The sequence below is a fragment of the Rattus norvegicus genome, chromosome 3 (assembly GCF_036323735.1).
Source record: "Rattus norvegicus strain BN/NHsdMcwi chromosome 3, GRCr8, whole genome shotgun sequence".
NCBI lineage: Eukaryota > Metazoa > Chordata > Mammalia > Rodentia > Muridae > Rattus > Rattus norvegicus.
In genome coordinates this window covers 39518997-39546935 of record NC_086021.1, presented here as the reverse complement: position 1 = coordinate 39546935, position 27939 = coordinate 39518997, and the positions used below count along the sequence as shown (strand labels likewise).

At 49.9% G+C, this 27939-nt stretch overlaps 1 protein-coding gene across 6 annotated transcripts in view; it reads left to right on the top strand.

Annotated features, from left to right (window-relative positions):
- Positions 1-27939, top strand: part of Ttll11 (tubulin tyrosine ligase like11) — a 225180-nt gene that overhangs the window by 185958 nt on the left and 11283 nt on the right. For all 6 annotated transcript variants that reach the window (XM_063284853.1, XM_017592137.3, XM_001071863.8 and 3 more), the window contains one exon: positions 4511-4617. In XM_063284853.1, coding sequence (XP_063140923.1) covers positions 4511-4617 — 107 coding nt within the window. The remainder of the gene's footprint in view (positions 1-4510; positions 4618-27939) is intronic.

Below are 27939 nucleotides of genomic sequence, written 5' to 3'. Positions count from 1 at the left end.
TGGCTGGCTGTCACATTCCGTGTCTGGTTCACAAGCCCCTGTCACTGGGCCCTAAATACTGCTGCCCACGGAGGAGAAGGTAAGCTCTGTATGTAGTGGCTAGGCAATTAACCCTCATTTCTAAAGACTCTATTTGAGCTCATGGAGAATGTCTGGTAACCAAACGACAAACCTGGGAGACCCTGCCTTCGAGAGGCCCTGCTTATCTCCCCGAAGCCTTCTGTCCCAAAACTCCCCAATTTAAACTGAGCCTTTGTCTCTTGGTCCTAGGCTCCTCCCAGAACCCTTTGCTGGGACATAGATCCTCTGCCTGCTCCTCTGTCTCCAAGGGGAGATGGGGTGCAGACTGTGCCCTGGGATCTCCAGCAAGTGGTGATTCTCTGTGCCTCATCACACACACACACACACACGCACACACACACACACATACACACACACTCACACGCACACACATACACACACACGCACACACACATACACACGCACACACACATACACACACACGCACACACACATACACACACACTCACACGCACACACATACACACACGCGCACACACACATACACACGCACACACACATACACACACACGCACACACACATACACACACTCACACGCACACACACATACACACGCACACACACATACACACACTCACACGCACACACACATACACACACACACATACACACACTCACACGCACACACACATACACACGCACACACACACATACACACGCACACACACATACACACACTCACACGCACACACACATACACACACTCACACGCACACACACATACACACGCACACACACATACACACACGCACACACACACACTAAAATGAGACCAGGGATTCCTCCCTCACATGCGCCTATAAGGATTCTGAGACCTTGGGGCAAGAAAGGACCTTGCAAATGGATAGTGCCCGAGAAATACCCACAGAATCCAAATTCTCTGAAAGCACTTCCCATCTGCTGCAGCTAACACAGACTGTCCCTTCTCTGCTCTGACTGAAGACATCGTAATCAGCTGCATTTGGCAGTATTGCCGGGAAGGATGGGTTACCTTGGAAAGGGGATAAATGGAGAATTCTCCCTGGTAAATTACGGCTTCTGCTAAAGGTTTGACACTTCTATTTTCTTCCTGTCAGGAAAAAAAAATAACTATATACCAGTGGTCAGTTCAGTTTCCGGTTTTATCCTTCGTTAACTCATGGAGCAAGCCAGGCTGCACTTCATCCTTACGGGAAGCAGGTAGTCAGTCCTGAGGACACAGGTGTGGCCACTTGGGGAAGGGAATTGGCTTTTCTTAATGAAGCCTTGGAAATTAGCAACATACATTGACAGTGCAACTCAGGAGACCGGAGCACTGTCCCCCAGCAGAAACCAATAGAGATAGCCATCTGGGTGACAGGTGACACGAAAAGCTCGGCGTCTGCTGATATGTTGTTACTGAGGCTCAATAACTGTGCGCTGATGTGCTTTGAAGTATGCCGTGGCAGCTCGTGATTGAAATACGGAGCAGGACGGGAATTGATGGTCTGGAAAATGCAGACGGGTGGGAAGAAGGGAGGGGAGGGAGGGGCAAGCAAGTGTGCCAGGGCAGAGGAGCAATGGCCTCATCCGGACACCATGCTGGGCATACTCACAGCCACCATGGTTAAGGAGTGGACCTGGATTTGGAGAGGGGCCTCTGGGTGCCAATCATGCTTGCCAATCAAAACCTCACCAGTCCGACACCCATGGGAACTGTCACACAGGGAATAATGACAAATAGGACATCAGAGAAGCACTTCATCATCAGCTGGGCTCACGGATGTGATACGCCAGAACTGTCCAAAGAGCGTGAGATATAACACGGCATCCCAGCAGCTGGCCCGTGGTCCAGCCTTCAGGACTCCTAGGTAAATCCTGCCTTCCAGAACAATCATACAGAGGGGCGGGGCGGAAAGGTAGGGGAGGCAGACAGGCCAATGGCTGCCCTAGGCTCTGTTCTCTCATCCTAGGTCTCATTACCTCAAAGGGGTGATAAAAGCTTGGTGGTGGCTTGACAGGAAGTAGAAAGTGAGATGCCGTGAGGACTCGACCCCCTCAGGACTCTAGGATCTCTCGCTCCTCAGCAGCTGGCCCACAGCCAAGCGTCTAGCTGCTGTTCACCCACCCGCTTTTCCAGACCAAATAAGTCTGTGGAGGGGAGGGGGCCCCAAAGGCCACCTTTGTGGCTTCTACAGAAAGGACCACTGCTGACCTCAGACTACCTACACCTAAGCAAAGAGAACACCAGGAGCATCCACCCTCCTCATGCCTCCAGATAGAGAAGCATGCAGCAAGGTGTGGAAGGGCCTCTCCAGTGAAGTGGGCCCAGCCTGTGTTTTCTACTCTGCAAATCTGGGCCTGTGTGTGGCTGATTCCGGACTTATATGAAACTATCAGGTGACAAGGTAAGAGAGGCAAAGTAAAGAAACATCAAGCCTCTTGTTGTCATGTCAGGGATTCAAGGATTCATCTGGTGAGATCCAGGAAGAAAGTCTCCCACACCACAGTGATGGCTTCATCTGCTTCGGTGGTGAGCTCTCATTACCAGGTCAAGCAAACGTGACACGGACAGCTGCCTTGCAGTGGCAGGAGAGGGCAGAGCTGGTTACGATTCATAAGAAGATGAAGACACATACATAAGAGTATTTCTTGGCCATGCGGTTCCTGAAGCTAGGGTGTGGCTTCACCGGTAGAACTGTTACTTAGCAAGGATGAGACCCAGGGTTCCATCCCAGGGCAGTCCAGCAGAGCTCTCTGGTTGCAGGAGTGAGAGTGAGCTGGCTCCCAAGGCTGAGAGAGCCAGAGAGCTGGCCTTGGTGTTGAAGGTGCGCGAGAGCTGGCAGGCTGACTGACTCTGCTTCCGCCCAGACCCAGATCTAGGGCTCTAGGTTGGCCCACTCCAACGTCTACTCCACCTATGAACTGATGGGGCCCCTGAAGGGGCCAGTCCTGAGATCCAAAGCTGCAGGATCTCCATGACACACAGCAACAACAGGATAACTGGGAGGAGTCGCAGTGAGGATCCAGTATCGATGGTGTAGCCGAAGCCAGAGGCCTCAAAACAGTCTGAGTCATTACAGTAAATGTTTGCAAGTAAAGCTGTTCGGGCAAAAGAATATAGTGTGTGACACGTTGTGACACTGTGCTATACTGTGGGTTTCACGAAAGGTGATTTGTGTGTGTGTTTGTTTTTGTTTTTGTTTTGTTCGAGGGGGAGATTGCAAGGCAGGGAGCAGATACGACGGGATAGGAGCGGTAACTGGGATTAGAGTGCATGTTGTGAAATTCACAAAGATTCAATAAAGAGATGAAAATAGATAAATTAACAAAAAGCAAAACAACAACAACAACAAAACAAGTACAATCCCAGTACTCAGGAGGTGGAGGCAGGAGGATCATCCTCAGTCATACAGTGAGTTTGAGGCTAACCTGGGCTATTTGAAACTCTAGTATAAAAATTAAAATAAGAAGAAAAAAAAGAATATCTTAGTTAGGGTTTCACTGCTGTGAGCAGACACCATGACCAAGTCAACTCTTATAAGGACAACGTTTAATTGGGTCTGGCTTACAGGGTCAGAGGTTCAGTCTGTCACCTTCAAGTCAGGAGCAGGGCAGCATCCAGGCAGATGGTGCAGGAGGAGCTAAGAGTTCTACATCTTCATCTGAAGACTGCTAGAAGACTGACTTCCAGGTAGCTAGGACGAGGGTCTTAAAGCCCACACTCACAGTGATACACCTACTCCAACTAGGTCACACCTCCAAAATATTGCCACTCCCTGGGCCAACCATACACAAACCATCACAAAGAGTCTGGTTTCTGTTTGGGAGTGGACAGGGACTTCCAGGCTGTATGAGATCCAGCTGACAAAAAGAAAACACTAAAGCCCCGAGGGCAGCAAGGGGAGTAGCCTGCCCAGGCCCAATTTTCATTGGCATTCACTGGCAGAGCCGCTCAAGAACAACTGTCTCTACTGCCCTCTCATTAGCTCCAGACTAAAGCCACAACCTCTATCCCCAGTTCCCACCCGAAACCTTCTTCCCACTGTTCCTCTGCCAACCTCCAGGAATTCTGGAGGGGCGTTGAGCTGAGCAAAGACAAGTTCCCCATTGGAACAGCTGGAGTGGCTTAAACAATGGAGGCTCACTTCTCTCAGTCTGGAGGTTGGGAGATCAGAGCTGAAATGCTGGCACATAGGTGCCTGCCAAGGGCTCGCTCCTGGCTCGATCGTGTCTGCTCTCTCTGTGGTAAGAATCAGGAAGGTGTGCAAGCCCTCCTCCCCCTTAGTGTCTTTGTACAGGGCACTAATTAATCTGCTAGGGCCCCACCCACATGAGCTCTTCATCTCCAAAGACCTTCTGTGGATTTCCAGAGGTGCACAAATGTTCAGTCCGCCTCAGCCTGAGGGGAAAAGAGAACCGAGGACGTGCCCACCGTGGAGTAACACGCCTTCTTCCCTGTCACGGCAGGAACTGCAAGCTGAGCAGCAGCAGCCTGTCCATGGCGGCGGTGGACATCCTCTACATCGACATCACCAGGAGGTGGAACTCGGTGGCTCTGGACCAGCGGGACACAGGTACCCGATGGCTGCCTTGCCTGACAGGCATGGGGAGGGCTCTGTGAGTCTTCTGTCCTTTTATGTTATGGAGGCGAGGAGAGGGGTGAGGAATGGAGTGGGATTTAAACCCTGAGGCACTGTCTGCTACCAAGGCTGGGCAACCCCTCCCCAAACCCCAGTCCCACTCTTAGCCTCCCTGCTTTTACTTAATCACTACCGTATGTAAGCTGCTCTTCACCTGTTCCTCTGTGACCCCGCGTGCTTGCTCAGCACACGGCAGCCAGGCCGTGGGTGGACTAGAGAGCTTGGCTCTTGCCTGGAAGGAGCTCTGTGGAGTTGAGATCCCCATGAGAAGTGATGCTGATGTAGCAGGGGTCGGGGGTGCACCAGGAAGGGTGTTCTTCCTCCCAGGAGGACAAAGGACCTCTAGAGGAGGAGCCTGTTTCATAAACCAGTGTCCAGGAAGAGGATGGACCTAGGCAGGAGTGTAGGTCTGCTTCTACATGAACACCTGAAAAGGCCGCCGAGCCCAGGCTATCCCATCCAGCTCCAAAGGAGTAGAGCAAAATGGGTAAGGAGATCGGGTTGTGGTAGACATCGAACGGCACACCAAAGGCTGGAACTGTGATAGCCCATGCTTTGTTCTTTGTCTTTTTGATTCTTACGCCAGGAGAACCTACCTTTGAGTGGGTGGGTTTCCTTTCCCATCCCCATCCTCCGAGCAGTGTAGTAAGCGTAGCTGACTTTTGAACAAGTAATCACAAAGTCGCAAAGTGTCTCTCACTCAGTGTCCCCGTGATCCAGCACAGAGGCATTAGGGGCCTCATTTCACAGACCAGGGCTCCAGTGACCGAGGTTACAAGGTGACGGTGAACAGGGTGTACACAGGCACCGTCCTCCCCTGCCCTCTGCCATGCTGTCACACCCCCACCCCAGACACAGAAGGGCCACACCTGCTGGGGTTGGATGGAGGACCTGAAGTCAGAAGCTGAGGGATCTGGATGAGAACTGGTTTTACCATGTCCTGCCACCGTTGCCTCAAAGGCACGTCACCTCCAACCCCAGGGCGTCTCAGCTGTAAAACTGAGTTCCTGTGTTCTCCGGACGGCCCTGAGGGCTCATACGCCAGTGGCTACCAGTGCATTTGGGGTCATTGCCAACCATTCAGGGCGGTTAGTCCTATTAGTGGATTCTTTCTGTCTTACTGCTGTAGAGACTCTCTGGAGAGGCTATGTGACCATCCCACACCCCAACGTGGGCTAGAAATGCCAACCACGAGGGTGCAGCCAGCCCATCCTGCAGAGCACTGACTCAGAAATCCATCCGCTGTCGAGCACCGTGTTTGATAACAATGTTACCTGATACCACTTGGTGGCATTGCCTCCATGCCAAACGCTGCTGCATGCTTTGCGCGACACCAGCTACCGTTCTGGAGACAGGTCTGATTGCATCCATTGTACAGAGGGTAAAACTGAGGCTGAGAGGCAATGAATGGTAGACCTGGGCTTCCTGCCTCCTACCCATTATTGTGGCAGGGGTGGCAGGTAAGGGAGTAGCAAGATGTCAGCAGTCATCGAATCAAGCAGGTGAGCCTACTTCTGCTGGCAGGGCCTTCCAGCCTCCCTGTCCCGAGGACACGTTGGCAGGTTAATTACCGCATCGAGGACCGAGTGAGCCCACGTGGCAGGTGAGCTGCATTGTCGTCATATTTGCTGACACCCTCAGAAAGGGAAGAAGTGCTTGTTCCTCAGAGCTGGGTGTTGTCGCAGGAATCTGTGCAGGGGGCCAGATGAGTGGGTGGGGGTGGCAATGGAATTATTAAATATTGAAATTGATCAGGAGTTGCAGCAGGAAGCTATTTATCATGTCTATTGCTTCCGACCAACGTTACCATCTGGTCCATTGTTCATCCCGAATAGCTTTGCATGTTCTGTTTGCTTCTAAAATCGCTCTCTGTGAGTGGAAGGGAGAGGGAGGGTGACCACGATATCAAGTCTGCGAAGGGCTTCTGGGGTCCGCCAGGGTCTCTCTACTTTGCTGAGCAAGCCAATTAGATGAGAAATATTCTTATATTTAGCACAAGTGAAGCTGGGTCTGGGATCCCCAAACTTCTGCATTGTCTGTACCCAAAACAGTAGCTATAGGTCAAGTGGGATGTTTGGAGACTGTCTCGTGAGCGTGTGTAGTGTGGTTTCTTCTCGTAGCTTTGCAGATAATGACCCTGAGGTTCCAAGAGCAAAAGGGACTTCAGTTTCATAGCCAATGAGTGGTGGCAAAGGCAAGATTTGAACTAGGGCCTCGGCTACCCCGAGTACTGTCTCTAACCTAGAAGCGATGTCTGTTCCCTGAATGACCGGGGAGGGGACAGTGCTTGTGTGTCAGGAGTCAGAGGTGATGCAGAGGCAGGGGCTGTGCTAACAAGAACACTGCATGTTTCGAAGAGTTGAAAGAGAGGACTGTGCGACCCTCACAACAGAGAAATGACATGTTAACCTGACAGATACTAATCACCCAAACGTGATGTCATGCTCACACGTACTGAGCAGCACGCTGTGTCCCGTGAACATGTAAATATCATACATCAAGATCACTTCCATCTGAAAAGTCACCTCATCCAGCACAGAACCTACTGGAGGGGCACATCTGGAGTGTGTGAGCTGGAGATGTCCTTCCCAGCTCCCATCTCCCCGACCCTCTTCCCTGGACTTCATTTTCCTGTTTCCATTGTTGCCGGAAAGAAGTGGCTGGGGGCCTGGGAAATAGGTTGGGCTTTCAGGCCAGGGATGGAAGCTCCTCTGTGCGGGTGGAGATGGAACCCCTGTTATCTCCAGCAGCTGCCAGCTAGGCCATTATTGCCTTCCTCTCAAGGTTGCCCAGCACCCCTGATTCTGAGGGACAGCTAAAGCCAGCTGCCTGACAAGGGCCATCCGGCAGGCTCCCAGAGAGCGGCAGAAACCTGTGCTTAGCTGTGGTTCTTGCTTTTGCCAGAAAGCAGCAGAAATGCCAGAGTGTGAGTGAGTCCTTCTGTCTGTCCTCCCTCCCTTCTTCCCTGCCTCCCTCAGTTCCCTTCCTTCCCCTTTCCCCGTTCCCCCTCCTCCTCCCTCTTTCCCTCTCTCTTTCCCATCTGTCCGGCTCTGTGGTTCCTTCCCCTTCCCTTCCTCTTGTGAAGCAAGCAATCTTTAGGCTTTCTTCCGCTCCAGTTATATGCTGGCCAGCGTACTTCTGTATGTCCTGGTCTCTCTGTGTGTCTGTGTGTCCCTGTGAGCGCCTGTGTCTGTGTGTCCTGGCTAGTATTTAGTAAGTTGACAAATGACCCTAAGGATCCCACACACTCAAAACAGAGCGTTATGAGTGAGAGAACCACAGCCCATGGGAGCCCGGCCTCACGGACAGGGTCATTGTGAGATGCCAGCCCAGTGAGTGACACAGGGTCGCCCTCTATCCCAGCACCCACAGTGGGTGCCCAAGTCCTATCAGATCCTCTCTTTACCCCAGAGCCCACCCAGACTCAGTGAGACTGGGCTCAGTCCACATCTCTGGCACTTGAGGCTTGGGAACAAAGGTCCCCTACCTCAGGTGACCCAGCTACTGATGTGGAGGAGAAGAAAAGGAGTGCTGGAAACATGGCTTGGAAAAAGCCACTTTCTGTGAGGAGATATAATAATCCTCAAGCCATCTCTCTGTTGGGTGTCTGGTGTGTGGAAATGGCCTTAGCAATGTCTGTGAACACTGAGTCACCTCTGTCATGTCTATGCCCACCCTGCTCTTATCTGGCCTTCAGAGTAGGTATTAGCACCTGTGTACAGGTATGTGTTATGTAGTGTGTGTGTGTGTGTGTGTGTGCATGAGTGTGTGTGTTGTGTATTGGCTCTGTGTGTATGTTGTGTATTGGCTGTGTGTGTTATATATTATATATGTAGCGTGTGTGTGTGTGCATGTGTGTGTGTTCTGTATTGGTTGTGTATGTGTTATATATTGTATATGTAGCATGTGTGTGTGTTGTATATTGGCTGTGTGTTGTATATTGTATATGTAGCGCACGTGCACGTGTGTGTGTGTGTGTGTGTAGTGTGTGTGTGTGTGTATGTTGTATACTAGGTGGGCAGCTGGGGTGCTCTGTATGCACATGAACGTGGAGAGCAAAAGAGAACCTTGCTGTCATCCTTCAAGCCTACACCACCTTGATTTTCAGACCACTGTGTACCTGCATGTCTAGGGACAGGTTAGAATAAGCTGACCAGCAGGCCCCAGCTATCTGCCAATCTCTTCCTCCCTCACTGGGATCACAAGTGTATGCCACCTCCTGGTAGGTTGTTTGTTTGTTTGTTTGAGATGCATTCTGCAGGATCAAACTCAAAGATCTCCTGCTGGCAAAGCAAACATTTTACCTACTAAGCGATCACCCCAGTCCCCGTAATGAGCTATTTTTAGTAATAGAATAAACATCCAGAAGACTCTTCACCCCAAACAGAAGCTAAACCTTCACAGTAACATCCTCAAACATGTGGCTCCCCACCTTGGCTGGCTACCGTCCTTCCCCACCGAGGAGTCTGAGCCCTGGATTCTCCTCTGTAAATATTCTCTCTGAATGTCAAAGTCTGCTCGGGAGCTGGGTGGAACTTAGCAGTGTGCAGCTCACACTCTCCAGCTTGCCAGTGTAATTGTCTCTTTTTCTCCCCAAATGACGGATTTTAATTTCCAAGCTTAGAATTTCCAGCAGAATACAAAAGTCTCAGCCAGGCTGGGATGCCGCAGCCTTCTCCTCAGCCAGCACCAAGTGAAGAAGCATCCGTGGATGGAGATGCAATGATTTCACATCAACTGCACTCACAATTACAGACCCTGATGGCGGGCGCATCTCTGTGGTTAGAGAGGAGGGCAGCATGCAGATAGGGCAATAAAATGTGCCAACATCACTGGAGCCACAGTTCACCTGCATAGGAGCACTGGGTCCCAGCAGCTGGGCATCCACCCTCTAACACAATCTGTTTCCTGTTTAAGAACGTACTATGCCAGGGGTTGGGGATTTAACTCAGCAGTAGAGCGCTTGCCTAGCAAGCGCAAGGCCCTGGGTTTGGTCCCCAGCTCAAAAAAAAAAAAAAAAAAAAAAAAAAAAGAACGTACTATGCCAGGCCTAGCAGCACACACCTGAATCCCAGCCTGTGATAAACAGGGAAACCCTATCTTAATAAAATGTAATACATACATACATACATGCATGCAAACATACATACATATATACCCACACACACGCACACATACATGCACACACACATACATACACACACACATACATGCTCAGATACATGCACACATATACACATGTACACATACATATATGTACATGTGCACACATATATGCATACATACACACATATACACATACATGTACATGTGCACACATATACACATACATACATACATACACACACACACATACATGCACACCAGCAAAGGTGGTGTTAAAGGTCCTCCCTGAGTCTTAGAGGGGGAAATCTAAGAATGCACAGTTTAATAGCTGATGTTGTATGCTAGGGACCTTTTTATCAAATACACAATTTTCACCCCCTTCTGAGTCCCTGAGTGCACCCTTCAGGCAGCCCTGGGTGCGAGTGGCTATCGTTCTCCTTTTTTAGACCTATTTGTTTTATTTTATGTGTATGGATGTTTTGCCTGTGTATAGGTATGTACACCGTGTGTGTCCCTGGTTTCTGCAGAGGTCAGAACTGGGAATTGGCCCCCCTAAAACTGGAGCAAGTTACAGGTAGTGGAGAGCCGCCATGTGAAGGCTGGCGATCACACCTAGTCCTCTGCAGGAGCAGCAGGTGCTCTAAATCTCCGAGCCTTCTCTTCAGCCCTTGAGTGACAATCTACTCAGAGCCACTGGGCTACAGAGTCAAACAAATGGGGCATTCACCCTGGGCTTGATAACTTGCCAGCTAGGTGTCCCGGAGCAAGCTGCCTGACTTCCTCCAACCCTTGTTCAACGTCTGTGAAGTGAGCAGGATCCTGGTGCCTACCTCACATGCAAAAAAATATCACGGAACGAAGCTGCCAACCGGGTCTGCCTCTGTGCTCAGAAACTAACCCGCTGCCATTCAGACGTAGCGTGCCCCTCGGGAACCCTCTCCAAGGCGCCTGCTCCTTTCAGGCCCCTGAGGTGTTAGGGAGACAAGTAGGAAGAAAGGCTGCCCTAGAGTAGTCTGCTCAGAAGGGTGGGGCAGGCTGCCGTGGGTGTTTTCAATGGCTGACAAGAGTCCAGGCCTCTCACTTAGGTGGCCTCACACTGCCTTCTGCTCAGACAAGGAAGTCAGCCATGTTCCTGTCTGGCTCCCTGCGGCATTACACTTCTGGGGAGGGGGTACTCCCTCACTCTAGGCAGAGTGCCAGCCACCTCAGAGTTCTCCACCAGGGTCCTTGCCTGTCCCAGAGATCCCCCTCCTGTCATGCACAAAGCCAGGGCCCACCTCAGCGCCAGGCTATGCCGGGATCCCTCTTATCCACTCGTCACAGCTGGTGCATGTGGTTACGCAGCCTTCGTGCAGTACCTGCTGTCAGGTTAAACCAACCAGCTACAACTGCGGTTCTTGTGTCCTACCGAAGCCTACTGCTGTGCCTGGCGCATGGTTGATGCTCCACACACATGTGCAGCACGGACCAGACCCTGCCAGCCAGCCCATCCTGTGGGCGTCTGTAGCTCCCTGCCGTCTCTCACCAAATTTCCTCAGTCGACTTATGCAAATCATGTGACGCCTGGACTCTCTTCAGCTGGAACGCGATCCTACCGAAAAGCAGTTTAGCCGGTGATGTACTGAAATATTTAAAAGTATTTTTACTCGGCATGTTTAGCAAGACTTCCCTTATGCATATACATGGCTGCCCCACCCCTAGGCCAGAATCACAAAGCACCACCTGGAGGTATCCTGGGACCGGCCGCTTTCTTCAACCTTGAAGTTACCTCAACATCAGATGGCTCTCTCTGGATAGATGTCCAACAGACTCACAAAATAGCTAAATTATTCTTAATAAAAGCAAGGAGAATGCCAGCTTCCCCCGGCTCAGACGTGTGTCTTCAAGGCCTGCAGGACACCCAGTCATGTGTCCTGTTACCCACTGTCTCCGGCCTCCCTCATCCTCAGTCACCTAGGCAAAAAGGGAAACATTGCATCAGAGCACCAGAACTAGGCAGAAGGGAGAAAGCTGACTGCCTCTCACCACCTCCCTACGCCTTACACCCACTGCCTCTGGTTCCTCTGGGGACTGCCACCACAGCAGCGCTCAGCATCATGGGCCAAGCGACTGTCAGAGAGCGGAGCGCTGAGAGGAGTCACTTCTCTTCTGGGGGCCTCAGCCGCCTCTGCAACAGGGCCCCTGACATCTACCTGGGGATGGTGGTGTCTCATGTGTTTTTGTCCTCTTCCCAGCCACCTGGCATCACTCCCGTTAGAGGTGTGCTGTGAAAATGAGAATATGGATTCCAAGCTGTGAGCAGGATGCCCCATTCCCAGGAGGCTCCTTCCAGAGGAGGAAACTGAAGTTCCAAGAGGCGGAAAGTTGAGAAGCCTCTCATGGACAGAGATCACACACGCAGGCCATGGAGAACAGAGACCACTCACGTGGGCCATTGATGATGGCAAGAAGGAGCCTGAGTTCAGTTCCCAGACCCCGAAAGGCATGAGCACCAGTCCCACCCCACCCCCACACGTCCTCAGTGTGGGAGCTAGGATAGCAGTGTCTGCTGTGACAACAATCTGGTTCCTGGTCTTGGCAAAGGCCACTGGTGACAATGGCAGACATCTAGAAAGCACTCAACTATGAGGGCTCCTTTCCAAGCACCTCCTCATTTGTCACTTGCCAGTCCCAGAGAAGCCAGTGGAATGTTTGCACTGGTGTTACTGTGACAAATAAAAAATGTTCTCTGGCATGTGCCCAACTGTTCAAAGCTGGAGAAGAAGGGCCAGACAGCGGAGGAGCTGCCTCCCCAGACACCCAGTTACTCCATAGCGGCTTCTAGACCCACTAGGTCTAAGCAAAGATTCTGCCACGGGCCACACCCTAACCTGACCACAAGTCATCTGCCCCGGTGTGAGCGACAGTTATCCAGCACCTAACATGAACCAGGCTCGACAAGCACAGAGCAGACGGGCCAGAGACTCCCCTCCCTTTCCTCATACCCAGGCCCCCAAGTACTGAAGAACAAGCCTCTTTGTACTAACTCCACTACTCTACAGTGATAAAGCTCAGGCTGCACATCATGGTTCACCCTCTTGGTGTTTCACATTCTATGAAGGTTCCTCCTTTTAAATCTTTTTATTCTTTTAATCCCTCATTTCTGTATCTTACATGTATGGGTGTTTTACCTGAACGTATGACGTGAGAGCCTGATCCCTAAGGGGGTATCAGACCTAAATGGTGGTGACAGCCAAACAGGTGCTGCAAATCGAGCCCAGGTCCTCTGGAAGAGCAGCTGGCGCTCTTAGCTGCTGAGCCAGCTCTACCCAGCCCACATTCTATGCGTCCTAACAACTGCATGAGGAGGGCCCCTAACTATCAGCTCTGCGTTTTGCTCAAGAGAGCTGTACTGCCCTAGCCTCTCTGTGCCCTGTTTACCATTTTTCTCCCCGCTCCCTGCCCCACACACATTCCCAGAGCCCTTGACAACTGCCACGACTCCATGTAATTCTGCTCTTTCCAAAATGTTGTGGCTGCTGCGATCACCGTGTGCCTAGCCTGTTCAGACTGGCTTCTGCCACCAGCAGTGTGCCTTTAAGATCCTCTATGCCTTTTTATTCCTTGACAGTTCGTTATTTGAATCTCTGGACAGCCATCCATTAGATGGGCACAATCACGATTCTCGAGTGTATTTACCTTGTAAAGGGTATCTTGATTGCGTCACTGTTTAGTAGTGAGGGGTGAATTAACTATAAATATTCATGCGCAGGTTTTGTGTGGACATAGTTTTTTACATGGATAGACAAATACCCGTCAGTGTAGCTGTTAGACCATATGGCTGTGATGATTAATTTTAGCTGTCAACCTGACTAGTCTAAGGAACCCTAGAGAGCTGGGAAGGCATCCATTACAGATGCGTCTGTGAGGTGTTTCCAGAGATTAGCATGTGAGTCAGTGGACTGAGTGGGAAGGTCCACCCTGGATGGGAGCAGGTCCCACCCAATCAGCTGGGGACCCAGGAAGAATAAAAAATGGGGGGTGGTGGTGAGTGGCTTACTGCCAAGTCTAATGGCCCGAATTCAACCTCTGGGACCCACGAGGTAGAAAGAGAAAACTTACTCCTACAAGTTGTCCTCCGACCTCCATACTAACATGATAGCAGGGGATCAGATCCCATTACAGATGGCTGTGAGCCACCATGTGGTTGCCAGGAATTGAACTCAGGACCTCTAGAAGAGTAGTCAGTGCTCTTAACCACTGAGCCATCTCTCCAGACCAAGTGTAACCTTTGGAAGGCAGGGAAAGCTCTCTCACTTTGGTTCACATCCTCTCTGAGACATCAGAACTCCCAGGATCTTGGGCTCCTGACCTTAGAACACTGATTTGTCCCACATGTTCTTGGGCCCTTGGCTTTACGGTGAGAGTTTACGATCATTTCTCTGGTTCAGAGGTCTCCGGACAGAAAGTGAGCCACAGTACCTGCCACCAGCCTCGGAGGGTCTGCCGCCATATTTGTATGACTGCAATCCCTACTAAGTTCCCTCTCCTCTATCTAGATTAGTCTACTGTCTGTTATCCATCTGTCTGTCCATGTGTCTGTCCAAGTGCCCTCCTCCCTCCTGCCTGAGGGTCCTAGCTCTCTGGAAAATCTTGACGAATGCACATGATACTAAGTTTTAGTCTTACAAAAAGAGTCTGTTTTCCAAAGTGGCAGTGCCATTTGCACTCCCAACTGTTATTCTGCATCACTGTCAACACAAGGGACAGTCAGGGAACTTTCCTCTCCGCGGATATGCAGTGACACAGGCCTCGCTGTTTTACTTTAAAATTCAGTACACATTTTTAATATTGAGCACATTTTCACATGCTTCTTTGCCTTTTGTATGCATTCTTCGGGGGGGGGCATCTCCAGATCTTTGGTCCTTTCTTAAAATTTGAATTAGTTTTTCATCGTTGAGTTTTAAGAGTTCTTTGCATGTTGCAGACACAAGTTTTTCATTGTTTATGTATTCAGAAAGTATTTTTCCAGTTTATGACTTGTCTCTTAGCATCGCTGTATTTTATCCTCTCCCATGTTGGGTTTGAACTTGAGATCTTGTACCTGTTAGGCAAGTGCTCACCTGCTCATTATACTCCCAACCCCATTTTTAAAATAATATCTTTATCAAAACAGAATTTTTTAATTAGAAAAAAAAGTCCAACTTTCCTTGTTTCTTTTCTTTTCTTTTTTTTTTTCTTTAATAGATTTCGCTTTTGGAGCTGTAGCAAAAAATTCAGAGCAAAGTCACCTAGATTTTTTTCTTTCTCTATGAAGTAACGTATTGGTATTTTAAAATGGAGTAATTAACTAAACATACATCTTAAACTAGGCTAGCGTGGTGTCACACACCTAAGGTTCACTGTCTTTAAAAAGAGAAGAGGAAGGAGAGGGGAGGAGAGGAGGAGGAAGAGGAGGAGGAAGAAGAGGAGGAGGAGGAAGAGGAAGAGGAGGAGGAAGATGAGGAGGAAGAGGAGGAGGAAGAGGAAGAGGAGGAGGAAGAACAAGATCATGATGAAAATGATGAAGGTCATGATGATCGTGATGATAATTCAAAATAAAATATAAGACAACTCTATATTATTTATGAAAATCCATTTAAACCTTAAAATACAGAAAGTCAAGGAAAGAGATGAAGACAGACATATATATGCTCACACAAACCAAATCTGGGATGGTGTGCCTCTGTCAGTTCTGGACAGAGCAGGCTCTAGAACAAGGGAAATGGCCAGGGATAAAGACAAGCAGAAAGCACGGGGTCAGTCCTCTAGCCACACATAACAGTGTCACACATGGATGCAGCCAACAGCAGGTAGGAACATTCGCAGCCCCATCTGCAACTGACGGGGAAGGTGCTCAGGAAGCAGGTCAGGATACAGGGGGACCAAACTCTTGATCCATGGACTTGATCTGGTGAATGTGTTTAACAAGCTTCACGCAATAAGACTGGAATACACATTCTTCTCCATTCTTACGGAATATTCACCAAACTGCTGTGCTGTAAACTGTAAAACCTCCATTAGTGTGTGTGTGTGTGTGTGTGTGTGTGTGTGTGTGTGTGTGTGTGTGTGTGTGTGTGTATTTTTCCAAGACTAGAGATTGAATCCAGGGCCTGCTTCCTACATACTAGACAAATTCTCTACAGCAGAGCTGCACCCCCCACACACCCCCATTTTGTTTTCTCTTATGAGACAGACTCTCATTGAGTTGCCCAAACTAAACTAGCCTTAAAGCATCTGGGAAGCTGGGATTACAGGCCTGCAGCATCAGAAAGCAGAGAATTAGATAAGGTGCTCTCAGACCACAAGGGAATTAAACTGAAGTAAGAACAATGAAAACCAGGAGCTCCTGGGATGCTAAATAGCATGCACCTGAACAACCTGTGCTCTGTCTATATTCTAGAACAGTCTAAGGTGACTTAGCTCCATTTCCTTTAAAACATCTGGGAGAACTCACTGGTGAGCCCTTCGGGGCCTGGTGCTTTTTTTTTTTTTTTTTAGGGGAAGCTATAAATTATTTACTGATTTTCTCTAGTAGCTATTAGGTTTCCTTATGTAAATTTTGGTAAGCTGTATCTTTGAAGGAACTGGTTCATTTCATCTAAATTACTAGACTCACGGGCATAGATGTCATCCATGATATTCCAGGACCCTAAGACGGTCCTGGGGTCAGGGGGACACTTCTGATACTAACATTAGGAATCTTGAGTTGCTGATATTAGTAATATATGATTAGTAGTTAATGATCTCCTTTTTCTCCTCAGTTAAGCTGGCTAGAGGTTTATCAGTTCTATTGATCCCCCTCCCCCAAGGATAAACTCCTTGGTTTTATTGATTTTCTTATTGATTTCCTGTCTAATTTCATCGATCTGTTTTCTGATTTTCACCATTTCTTTAGCCATTTTGAATTTGCTCTTTTTCCATTTCCTAAAATAAACGCTCCCTCCCCCTCTTTCATGAGGTAGGATCTCTAGCCCTGACTGGCTTGGAACTCACTGTGTAGACCAGGCTGGCCCCAAATTCACATGTGCCTCTGCTTCCTGAGTGCAGAAATTAAGGGTGTAAGTCAGCACACCTAGTCTGAAAATGTTTTTTTTTCCATTTTCAGAACTTCTTGCCTAATCCATGTATTTGATTCTGTAAATCTGACTACACTGTGTCCCACACATTCCAGTGTGTTCTGTTTTCAATTTTATTTAGTTCAAAATATTTTTAACTTTCTTGCGAGCCTTCCTTTCTGAGAGTTTTATATTTATCTCGCCTGGGCCCAGGCTGTGTTGTCTGTGCTGTGGCTGCTGGTGCCAGAGGCCCGGGTTTCCTCTCATGCCTTTGGTTTTACTTTTCTATCCCCCATGGGTTTTTCTAAAGCCTCTCTTTAAATGGAGCCCAATAATCCCCCACCTATATGCTGGAAGGGGGGCTGAGGCCCTGCCTTACTGAGGCCCAGGCTACTGTTGCCATAGAGAAGCACCATGACCAAAAGCAAGTTGGGGAGGGAAGGGTTTATCTGGTTTACACTTTGACTTCACAGTCCTCAGCTGAAGGAAGTCAGGACAGAAACTCACACAGGGCAGGCACCTGGAGGCAGGAGCTGAAGCAGAGGCCGTGGAGGGTCTGCTTAGAAGCTTGCTCAGCCTGACTTCTTATGCCACCCAGAGCCAGGACTGGAGAGGTGGCTCAGTGGATGGGAGGACTGGAGAGATGGCTCAGTGGGTGGGGGCACTGGAGAGGTGGCTCAGTGGGTGGGGGCACTGGAGAGGTGGCTCAGTGGGTGGGAGGACTGGAGAGATGGCTCAGTGGGTGGGAGCACTGGAGAGGTGGTTCAGTGGTTGGGGGCACTGGAGAGGTGGCTCAGTGGGTGGAAGGACTGGAGAGGTGGCTCAGTGGGTGGGAGGACTAGAGAGATGGTTCAGTGGGTGGGGGCACTGGAAAGGTGGCTCAGTGGGTGGGGGCACTGGAGAGGTGGTTCAGTGGGTGGGAGCACTGGAGAGGTGGCTCAGTGGGTGGGAGGACTAGAGAGGTGGTTCAGTGGGTGGGAGCACTGGAGAGGTGGCTCAGTGGGTGGGGCACTGGAGAGGTGGCTCAGTGGGTGGGAGGACTGGAGAGATGGTTCAGTGGGTGGGAGCACTGGAGAGATGGCTCAGTGGGTGAGAGCACTGGCTGCTCGTCCAGATTCAGTTCCCAGCACCCACATGGCAGCCCACAATTGTCTGCCACTCTAGGCCTAGGGGACCTGACACCCTTACAGAGACATGAATGCAGACAAAAAACAAAAACAAAAACAAAAACAAAAAACAAAACAAAAAAAAACATGAATGGACATAAAATTAAATAAAAGCCTTCGCTCGGCTGGAGAAGACGCCAACCCTGACACAGTGGCGAACTGAGAATTGCTCTGCGCGGTGGTGCACACCTGTTACCCCAATACCCGAGATGGTGAGGCAGGAGGATCACAAGTGTAACGCCAGTCTGGGATACAGTGGGGCCCTTGGGGCTTCATCCATGAATGCATGATCCACCCCCACCCCCAATCCTACCCTACCCCCAACCCTTCCCCACTCCCACCCCATCCCCACACTGAACTTGCCCACACTCAACTCCCACCAGCCAGCAGTCACATGAATATGTCTCATGCGTTACTGGCAGAGACTTTCTGTGGAATCTTGGGATAAATCTGGGCATCCTAAAACTCAAACGTGCCATCTGATCAGTCTGCACTTGGAGTCTTGGGGGTCCCAACCGGATCAATGTCTCCAGCAGAGAGCTCAGTGTCAAGGTCTTTTTCTCAAATGTGCATACATTTTACTGCCACAGAAAGTCCCAGGGCTTAAAGCCAGTACCCCGAGTTCTTCAGGGATGTGAGCATGTCTGGTCACCACTGAGGGCAGAACGGACACCAGCATTTAGCAGGCAGTGGCTGGAGTGCTGCTAGATTCCCATGATGCCCTGGGCAGCCCCAGCAAAGAGGTACTCAGCTCCGAACACCAAAAGCAAATCCGTTTCTCCTCCGGCTTCTGTAAAGACAGCCACTGAATCTCTCAGTTCCCTGCACCCCACCATGGCTATATGCCACAGCTGCCATCCATGTAAGGGTGAGGCAGGGTGTGGAGCCTCCCAGGAAGAGTACACATTCCTGCTGGGGCAGACCTGACATCACCCGCAGCTTCTTGGTGGTCGTGGGCGTCTCTGCCCCTGCTTTTCCTGCTTCTAAAAGAGGAGGGAGCCTTATGTAATCGCAGCCTCATAGAACCTTCTGTCATTTTGGCACCCCAGGGCTGGGAAACCCCCTCCCTCCTAAAATCCCAAGAGGCACGCGGTTCATTCTGTTCTTAGCAGGCCCTCCAGGTCGCCCACCCCTGGTCAGCTCAGAGCAAAGCAGAGCGGGCACTGCAGCCTTTGAAGGCACCTTTGCTGACCCATGTCCACACTCTGCATTCCCGTCCCCCACCCCTCCACCATTTTCCCCTGCCCTGGGCACCTTTATCACAGTCTTCTGGTCCCCATCTCTATCCCTCTGGAATAGAGGAATTCCCACAACCATTTAAACAGCCTTGACCAGGTCCTGTGCAACCCTTCCTGTCTAAGAGTGCAGTGTCCATCTCTGACATCACCCCCGACATCTTCTCCTCTCCTCCTCTCCCTTCCCCTTCCCCTTCTCCTCCTCTGACACCCATAAGTGCCTTCCTGCCAGATTCAGTTTCTCTTTTGGAGCCTGCAATAAATACGCTCCAGAATAAATGTGCTAAGCGTCCACAGGAACAGGTGGCCCCTGACTTTCAGAGCAGAGGCTTCTGGGCCCCATAGTGGTTTCCTGGTGCTCACCGGGCTCTCTGAGGCACAGGGCCTTCGGTGTGCTGATTCTTGTGGTAGCAAAGCTGTTGAGTGAATCACGAGGTAGTCACTCGCTCTTCCCTCGACATCCTGGGCAGCACCGCCCAGCAGCCACCAGGGTGTGTGAGTAGAGGCAATGACAAACCCTAACCAAGTTCAAATCTCTCCCTAACCTTCCCCGGTGCAATGGCCCTGACCAGCCCCAGGACAGGATTTCTCCCAGGCACAGAAGAGAAACTGGTTTTTCAGATTTTCGTGCACTAATAAAATTACCCTCTCTAAAGAAGGCAATTTGCATGTTAATGTTTTGGGTAATTCTGTGCTGCTCCAATGCCCCCAGGGCTGCAATTTCTCTCTGACAGGGTGACAAAAATAAACTCCGGCAGAAAAAAAGCATTTCTCCTCCCTGCCTTTGTGCTCTAATGTGACGTTCGTTAGTAACAGGAGTCAAGTTGAAACCCACTGCTCCATCTTCTCTCTGACACTGATCTACCTCTTTTCACCTCTCCAAGTGACAGACAGGCTCTGAAGAGTGAGTGCTTCAGGGGTCTCCTTGAGGGAAGGGCTGGGTCCCCTTGTGTGTGGACAGCCCACCTCCTCCCCCGGAGGCCCAGCCTTAGCTTCTCTAAATTCTCAAAGATGCAGCTAAGTTACACCACAGGCCATCTTTGGGATGTAGGCCACCACAAGGGTGTGTGACGCCTGTGCAGCTGCCCTGCAGGGGGACACCCTGTCCCACCTGGCTTGGGTCCCTCTTGTGACTTAAAGTCAATCAAGAAGGAAGCTTAATTCACAGGTGTCTTCTCCAGGCCAGACACATTGGTTACACACACACAGAGACACACAGACACAGACACAGACACACACACACACACACACACACACACACACACACACACACCAGGACAGAACCACAGTGAACCAGCCAAGTTGGCTACACAGCCTACCTGAGGCACTTCCCGCCTTCGAGAATAGTAACTGATAACCCAGGTAAGATGACAGTTGTGTTATGTGTCACACAGGTGTTGCTCAGAGCAGCCAGGCAGACATGTAACACAGAAACATTCCTATAATCAAAGCATCTTTGAGGATTCTGTAAAAGAAAATACTTTTCGATGAGTGTGAGAGAGAGAATGGTTTCTCACAGGAGGTGTGCTGGTCTGTAGCAACCCAGCTAGGAGCTAGGATACAAAAGGGTGCCCAGGGGAGATGCAGGGACGGGCATTGTAGTCGTGGGGAGTGCTGGTGACCGGGATGCTCTGGAGACAGAATAGGGAACGCCAAGCCGCTGGAGAAGGCGGAGGTTGGGGGGATGGAGAGCGGCTCTCAGGAGCTCCCCAGAGGAAGTGAAGTGTGTGGATTCCCTCCAGGGTTTCAGTCAGGGGGATGCTGGGTTGGCCTGGTCTCTGTTAGGTGGTGTTGGAGGGAGGACGGCAGAGGAGAGGTGGGTGCAGGCGTCCCACAGCCCAGCAGGTGGAGAGCAGGTTTTGTGTCGACAGGCGTGCAGAAGTGTCGCCAGAAACTGAGGTCGTAAGGAGAGACGTTTCAAAACTGACCCCAGGCTTCTGGCTCCCGGCAAGTAGGTAGGTGGAGGTGCCATTTATCAAGGTAAAAAGGCAGGATTGGTTAGTCTCGGACAGATTCTTTGAGATGCTAATGAGGTATCCCAGAGGCAAAAACCCCTGTGGACTGCAGATAAGGGCTGGGAGGAATTTAGAAGGCATTTCCTCAATGAAGGTATTTAAAGCTCAGGTAATAAATGGCTGAGAGATGACAGGGAAGGGGACAAGTGAGAAGCTGTGGGGTGAGAGCCCTCAGGACCCCAGCACAAGGGAACCAGGCAACCGAGAAAGAGGGTGGGGGTGTGTGTGAGGAGGGCAGGGATACGGAGCTGCCACTCAGTGGATGCTGCTGAGGGAAGCTGAGAAAAGGAAAAGGTGGAAGGGGAAGGAAGGCATTGCAGAGGCATGCTGTGGAAGTCAGTCTGCACTGGGAGGGTTGACCGAGGTGGTGGGACCCCCTCAGATGGAGCACAGGCAGCCTGTTCCACTGCAGAGGGCCCAGGCTGTCCGGTGACTGACAAGCAGAGAAGACCCTTACTGGAGCAGCCATTCAAGGGATAGATTTCAAGGTCCTCTTCAACAACTTAGCAAGTTTGAGACCAGCATGGGCTACACAAGAACTTGTCTCTAAATAAGCAAATAAAAAGATCTTCCTGTGCAGTGTTTCCCTGCTGTTCCCTCAGGGTCCCAGTCCCTGGGGAGTCTGGCAGGAATTGACACGGAAGTGTCCCGTGGAAGGAAGAAAGGCATGGCTCCCTCACGGCCTCAAAGCATGGCGTGTTCTGATAGGTGTGCAAAGGTGTTTGTTACAGCATCATGTGAGTGTAACACCAAGAAAAGAAAAAAAGAAACATTTGACATGTAGTGGGAGTGGCTTTAAAGCTCATAGTATGTACCACTAGGAAGTTCTGTGCCGTCTCAAAAAAAAACTGAATATGTATATGCAGATACAGGGAGGCGTCAAGAGTACACACACTCAGTGCCGATGTCTGTTGTTGTAAAAACATAAAAATAAAAAAAGTATAATTGTCTTTCACCTCGCTAGGTCCACACCCCAGTGCCCCAAGATATCTGCTAGATATTTCTGCAGAAACACATCCCAATTCCGCTGCGGCGGCCCAGTGTTTCCAGCCGCCGCACACTTCCCTACACTCAAACCCTCACATAAAAGAACACACAACACAATAATCTTAGATCCAATTGATAAGCTATAATTGCCCACTTAAACATATAAAGCCTGGTACCATCCATCGCTTGAGAACATTAATAACAACCTGTAAATACACAGAGCGGAATCTTTACATCAGCCTCCATTGTCCTGCCATGGCTTCTCCCTCTCTCTCCCTTCTCTCTTCCTTTTTGTCCCAGTCTCCTCCTCTTCCTTCAAACTTCTCTCCCACCCATCCTTCCTCCTCCTCCAATGACAGGCCTCCTTCAGTCTTGTACCTGCCCGTATTTTACAATGGGGAGGTTCTGGTGAAGTCACCTGATTCCTGAGTAGTGACTAGGCAGCTGTCCTTGGGGCAGTGGAATTAGCATCAAAACACAGATAACTCCCAGGGCAAACCACAACAGTTGTCCATGCTCAGAACCTGAACACTTGGGAGCCTGAAGCAGGAAGGTGGGAATGAAGCCAGCCTGGGCTACACAGCATAAGTCTGGAAAGAAAAGAAAAAAGAGAGAAAGAAAAAGGAAGGAAGGGAAGGAAGAGAGAAGGAAGAGAGTAAAGTACAGTACTCAGCACAGAAACGTTACTGATGTCTACAGAACCCTGTGAGTTCCGTTTCACCGATATATCAGAGAGGACAATCGGCACACACTTCTGGATGGCCATTGGTGGCAGCGTCAGAGAGGACAAACCTGACTCAAAGTCTCACAGGACAATACAAGAAGTCACAGGTTTTTATCTCTACCCTCGCCCCAATCACCTTCTCCCCTGCCTTTCTGGCAGGCAGGCAGGTGCCAGGAAGTGACCCGGTGGATGGTTGTGTGGATGGTTGAGGGTTGCATCCCATCACCAACTAACAAAGTAGACCCCAAACCGAAGTCTTGGAATAACCAGAGGAAGGGGAGGGTCCTAAAGCACCTCCCACCTAGAATTTCACTTTGAGAATTAAGTAGCTGTGGCAGTGCTGAATGTCTGTCGAGGTGTAACTGCCGTGTAAGGTCCTGGGACATGCTGCCTGTGACATTTTTTCTAAACCAGAGATGTTGACAACTTGCTGAGGAATGAGGACAGCGCCTCAGAACATCCATGAAGCCGCTGGTCACATAAGAGATCTCTGGAATGGCAGTAAAGGCATTTAATGGCAGTAAATGGCAGTTCCGGGGCGCCATCTTCCCAGTGAGTCTGTCACAGTGGAATCAGGGGTAATGTCAGGTGGAAGGAGACTGGGGCTTTGGGTCACTCTGCCAAGGCCAGCCTGTGACCTGTGATTAATGAGAGATGGGATATTTACTTTCACCCTTGATTGTTTGTCATCGGTGTCATGGGATTCAAGGGATAGTGATTTTTTTCTGCAAGATCTATTTATGGCTTTGTCTCCACACTTACTCATCTCTCTACCCAGACAAGGACACAGGTAGTAGTGGCATCTTCCTGCCGTGACGCTGGTAGGCAGTGCCTGTGCGTGCCGAGGGGATATTGCAGGCTGCTCACCCTTTTCTCCCTGTATGGCTGAGCCTGGGGGGAGGGAGCTTTCCTCCCCATCCCAGTTGAGAGAAAATGAGTAAAGGACAATGGTGGGGACCCCAGCACTATCCCCATGTTGGTTAATTTTGGTTTGTTTGATACAAGCTAGGGCCATCGGGAAGGAGAACCTCAGTCAAGGAACTGCTGCCATCAGATTGGACTATAGGCAAATCTGTAGGGCATGGGGGGGGGGGGGGGCTTATGTAACTGATGTGTTGGCCCAACCCATGGTGGGTGCTGCCATGCCTGGGCAGATCAGATGGTCCTGGACTACACAAGAAGCAAGCAGTTCCACAAGAAGGTCCAGCAAGCAGTGGTCCTCAATGGCCTCCTCTTGAGTTCCTGCTCTAAGAGCTGTGAGCTGAAGTAAACCCTTTCCTTCACAAGTTGCTTTTGGTCATGGTGTTTAATCACAGCAAAAGAAACCCAACCTGATCTGCCATCCACCTCTGAAATGTGACCTTGGCCAAGAGAACTTGACCATCTGCCTTGACCTCTCTAAGTTGAGCACTCTGGCCTCCTCAGTATGAAACGTAATCGTGACAGCCTCTGGACTACCATGGGACCACTGGAAGGGCTTGGGATCAGGTCCTAACAGGCAGAACTGACAAAGGATTGCATTCGGTGGTTTTTTTTTTTTTTTAGTTATCTCCTGTTTTACTTTTCTGCCCCTATTATAAAATAAGAAGAGCAACTTAAGGAAGGGAAAGGCGATCATAGCTCACTGTCCAAGGCGGCAGGAGCCTGAAGCAGCTGGTTGCATGGCAGCCAGTCAGAAAAGGCAAATGAATGCCAGATCTCAGCTCATTCCATTTATACAACCCAGGACCCCTGGCACAGGGAATGGTGCCACCCACACTGGGTGGGTCATTCCACTTTAGTTAATGCTGTCGAGATAACTCCCCATGGCATGCCTAGAGGCCCATCGCCCAGGAGATTCTGGATTCTATCAGGTTGACAATGAAGTCACCATTGTAAACATCCAGAAGATACAGTCAACTACCAGTATTTCTCCAATCCCTAGAGTCCTTCATCTACAGAAGGGGAACATAAAGACCACAGGACAGATGTGACCAGGTCAAAGCCGCAAAGTGTATATATGGATAGAGACCACTGGAAAGGCTGGTCAGGAGGCCTGACTTCATGATCTCATGAAGCTCAGATAAGGAGGGAGGCCAACAAGGGCAACCAGCCAGAGAAGGAAAAATCAGAGTCAGGAGTTAGCACTCTAGGCAGGCAAGACAGGCTGGATCTGGAAATGCAAGTGGAGAGCAGACAGACAAGCCCAAGGCCAGCTTCTGGAGTCTTTTGTTGCCTTTATCCAGGTAGCTCCTTGTAAAAACCACTCAGGGAAGATGTTGCTGCCCCCTCTTTATAGGTGAGGAGACTTAGGCATAGAGAAAAGGAATCTTTGACAGCTCGGCCGCGACCGAGATGGGCTGTGGAGTCAGTCACTGATCCCTCTGCCGTCTCTTAGGAACTGCCTAGATTTGATCTACCCAACATGAGACCCAAGCTTTGGGCCTGAGGGACTGGGGTGACAGGGATGGGTCCATGAAACTGAAGGCCAAGCTGCTGGGTACCGTAGGAACAGGGAGAAGGCTAGAATTTGGTCATGGAGGGCTGAAGTGGAAACTTAACGGGTTCTTTGGAAAGTCAGTTGTGTTGGATGGTGTTTTGCTGGGGCAAGCATGTAAAGGCGTATTTAGCTGAAGTGAACACCAGTGAAAAGCTAAGGCAGACTTGTGAAGGAATATTCTGCTAAAGCAAGCACGTGAAAGGACGCATGATGAAGGATTCTTTGCTAACTACAAGCATGTTGGTCCGCCTTACATTTTATAGTTGAGCTGCATTTGTCGGGACTTCACAGAGAGAAATCCACCAAAAAAACTTCGGGTGGTGTACTGTGGCTTTTTGGCTGCTTCCACAGACTCAGGTTGATTGGCAGAGTGATATCAGCTGAGACAGAGGCACAGGCTGAGGCAAGACTTGTGGAGGACGGGTAATGTTTGGAGGGTATGAATAGGACTCTAGAGACAGCGATGGTGACTGAACTAGGCTTGCTGGTACTGATAGCTGTGCAACACTTCTTGGTCTTTGTTGAGCTTTGCTTCACTGAGGGCACAGCCAAGAACACCTGACTTGTGCTGAGGCTGAGGCCTGGCTGTCTCCGCTAGATTGGCCACTGCCGATATGTGTTTGCTATCCAGACTCTACTGAACTGGACTGCTGGTGTATCTGTGAAGTGTTTGCGAATGGAGAGTTACCGCTGCTGACCTATGAACTGAACTGCCGATTTCCAGACAAAACAGACGGGAGTTGCTCCAAAGAACCTTTCTAAACAGGTTCATTCCCTCTGTCCCCGTATCCTTCCTTTTCCACTACTTTTTTTTTCTCTACTACTTTTTTTATGGTGGGTGGTGGGCAAAAAGGGAGGTCAAAGCATTTAAGAGCCGTCATAAAAAGTAAGGGTTTGAAAACAATTAAAGTTACAGACCACTTTGGTGCCCTTTCTCTCCTAGTGGACAGCCTTCTAGGGGCCACTGTTGTGTTCAAGGAAGAATGGCTGTAGTGATTCTGACGCAAACCATCCCACTTTACTTCCTGGAAATGACCTAAACCAAACAGGAGTGTGTGTGTGTGTGTGTGTGTGTGTGTGTGTGTGTGTGTGTGTGTGTGCGCGCGCGCGCACTTAGGAGTTCTGTGAGTCAGAATCTCGCATTCTGGTTGAGTATAAAGAAAGAGATTTGAATACTGTGAAGACAGCAGGCAGTGACTGAAAGGGGGGAGAAAAATCAATCTCATCTTTAGTGTGGGATGATATCGCTGGCTGTCAACAATGATTTGGATTTAATTACATCAAATATGCAAATGTGTTCTGGAAACTGTAGAATAATACATAGCCATCAAATGTGGAGAGAGCTTAATTAGATTGGGAAAGGACGCAGGTTTGACGGTGAGATAGGTCTGGGCTGAAATGTTCTGCTCCTCTTCTGCTGGGGAGTCACCCTGCCTGGCTGCTTGGCCACTGGTGTCCCTCGGCCTCAGATGGACACTTTTCTGAAAGCAGATGACAAGAAGGAGCCTCATGTGACCTGGAAAGCAGCACAAAACCCTTGGCCTTGTTTCTGCCTTTAAGCCCAGAAGGCAGGCTTCCTGGGGAGCTGCCATGCACCCCACAAGTCAGCCGTGAGGCAGCCATGCACCCCTCAACTCAGTCGTGTCCCATGCCTCTCTGAGTGTAAGAGGATCGAACCATGTACCAGCAGGAGCTAGAGGGCCCCCTATCACCTGCTGATTGACAGAACGAGGCCATGTCTGTCAGTGGCTGCATCACAAGATCCAACGGCCATCTCCCTTGAGAGGTGTGAGTCTGCAATCAGAGACTTTCACAGGCTGCTTTCTCCAATGACATCTGTCAACACAAATGAAGGTTCGAATCCCACTCTACAGCTTATCTTCAGGTGCGGGGAAAACATGTTCACAAACACCGGTGTATCTTGTCTCTCCTTCTTGACATCTGGCAGAGATGGATGGTACCCAACCCTTACTCACTCTGAGGCTGGTTTTGCTTCTGGAATTTTCTTTTCTTCATTAATTGTTTTGTTGTTGTTGTTTGTTTGCAGTCCTGGGGTGACTCTGATATAGCCAGATGTTCGAAGACTAAAATCAGCAATGGAGAAAGATGTCGAGGGGCTGCTGGCTCAGGTCACATCTGCCAGCCCAGTGACCTTAGCATGCTTCTTGAATGTAAAATGGCTTTGAACAACACCTGCTTTATAAGAGTGTGCTACAATCTGGTTGAAGAACGTATAGGCAGTTTTTATCTCAGGGTTTTCATGTAAAAAGACTCAATAACTGAGAACTGAAGTTGTATAGTTTGACTATAACACGCATTTAAAGGCACTGTTGCCGTGAGACGTTTCCAGTGCCCAAGCCCAGCCTTGAAGGCCTCACTGCGGCAGCTGGAGTGGGCAGGGAGAGCAGTGAGGTAGTTTTAACTTCTTTCTAAATGGCTCTGGGACTCAGAGCCTTAGGGATACAAAG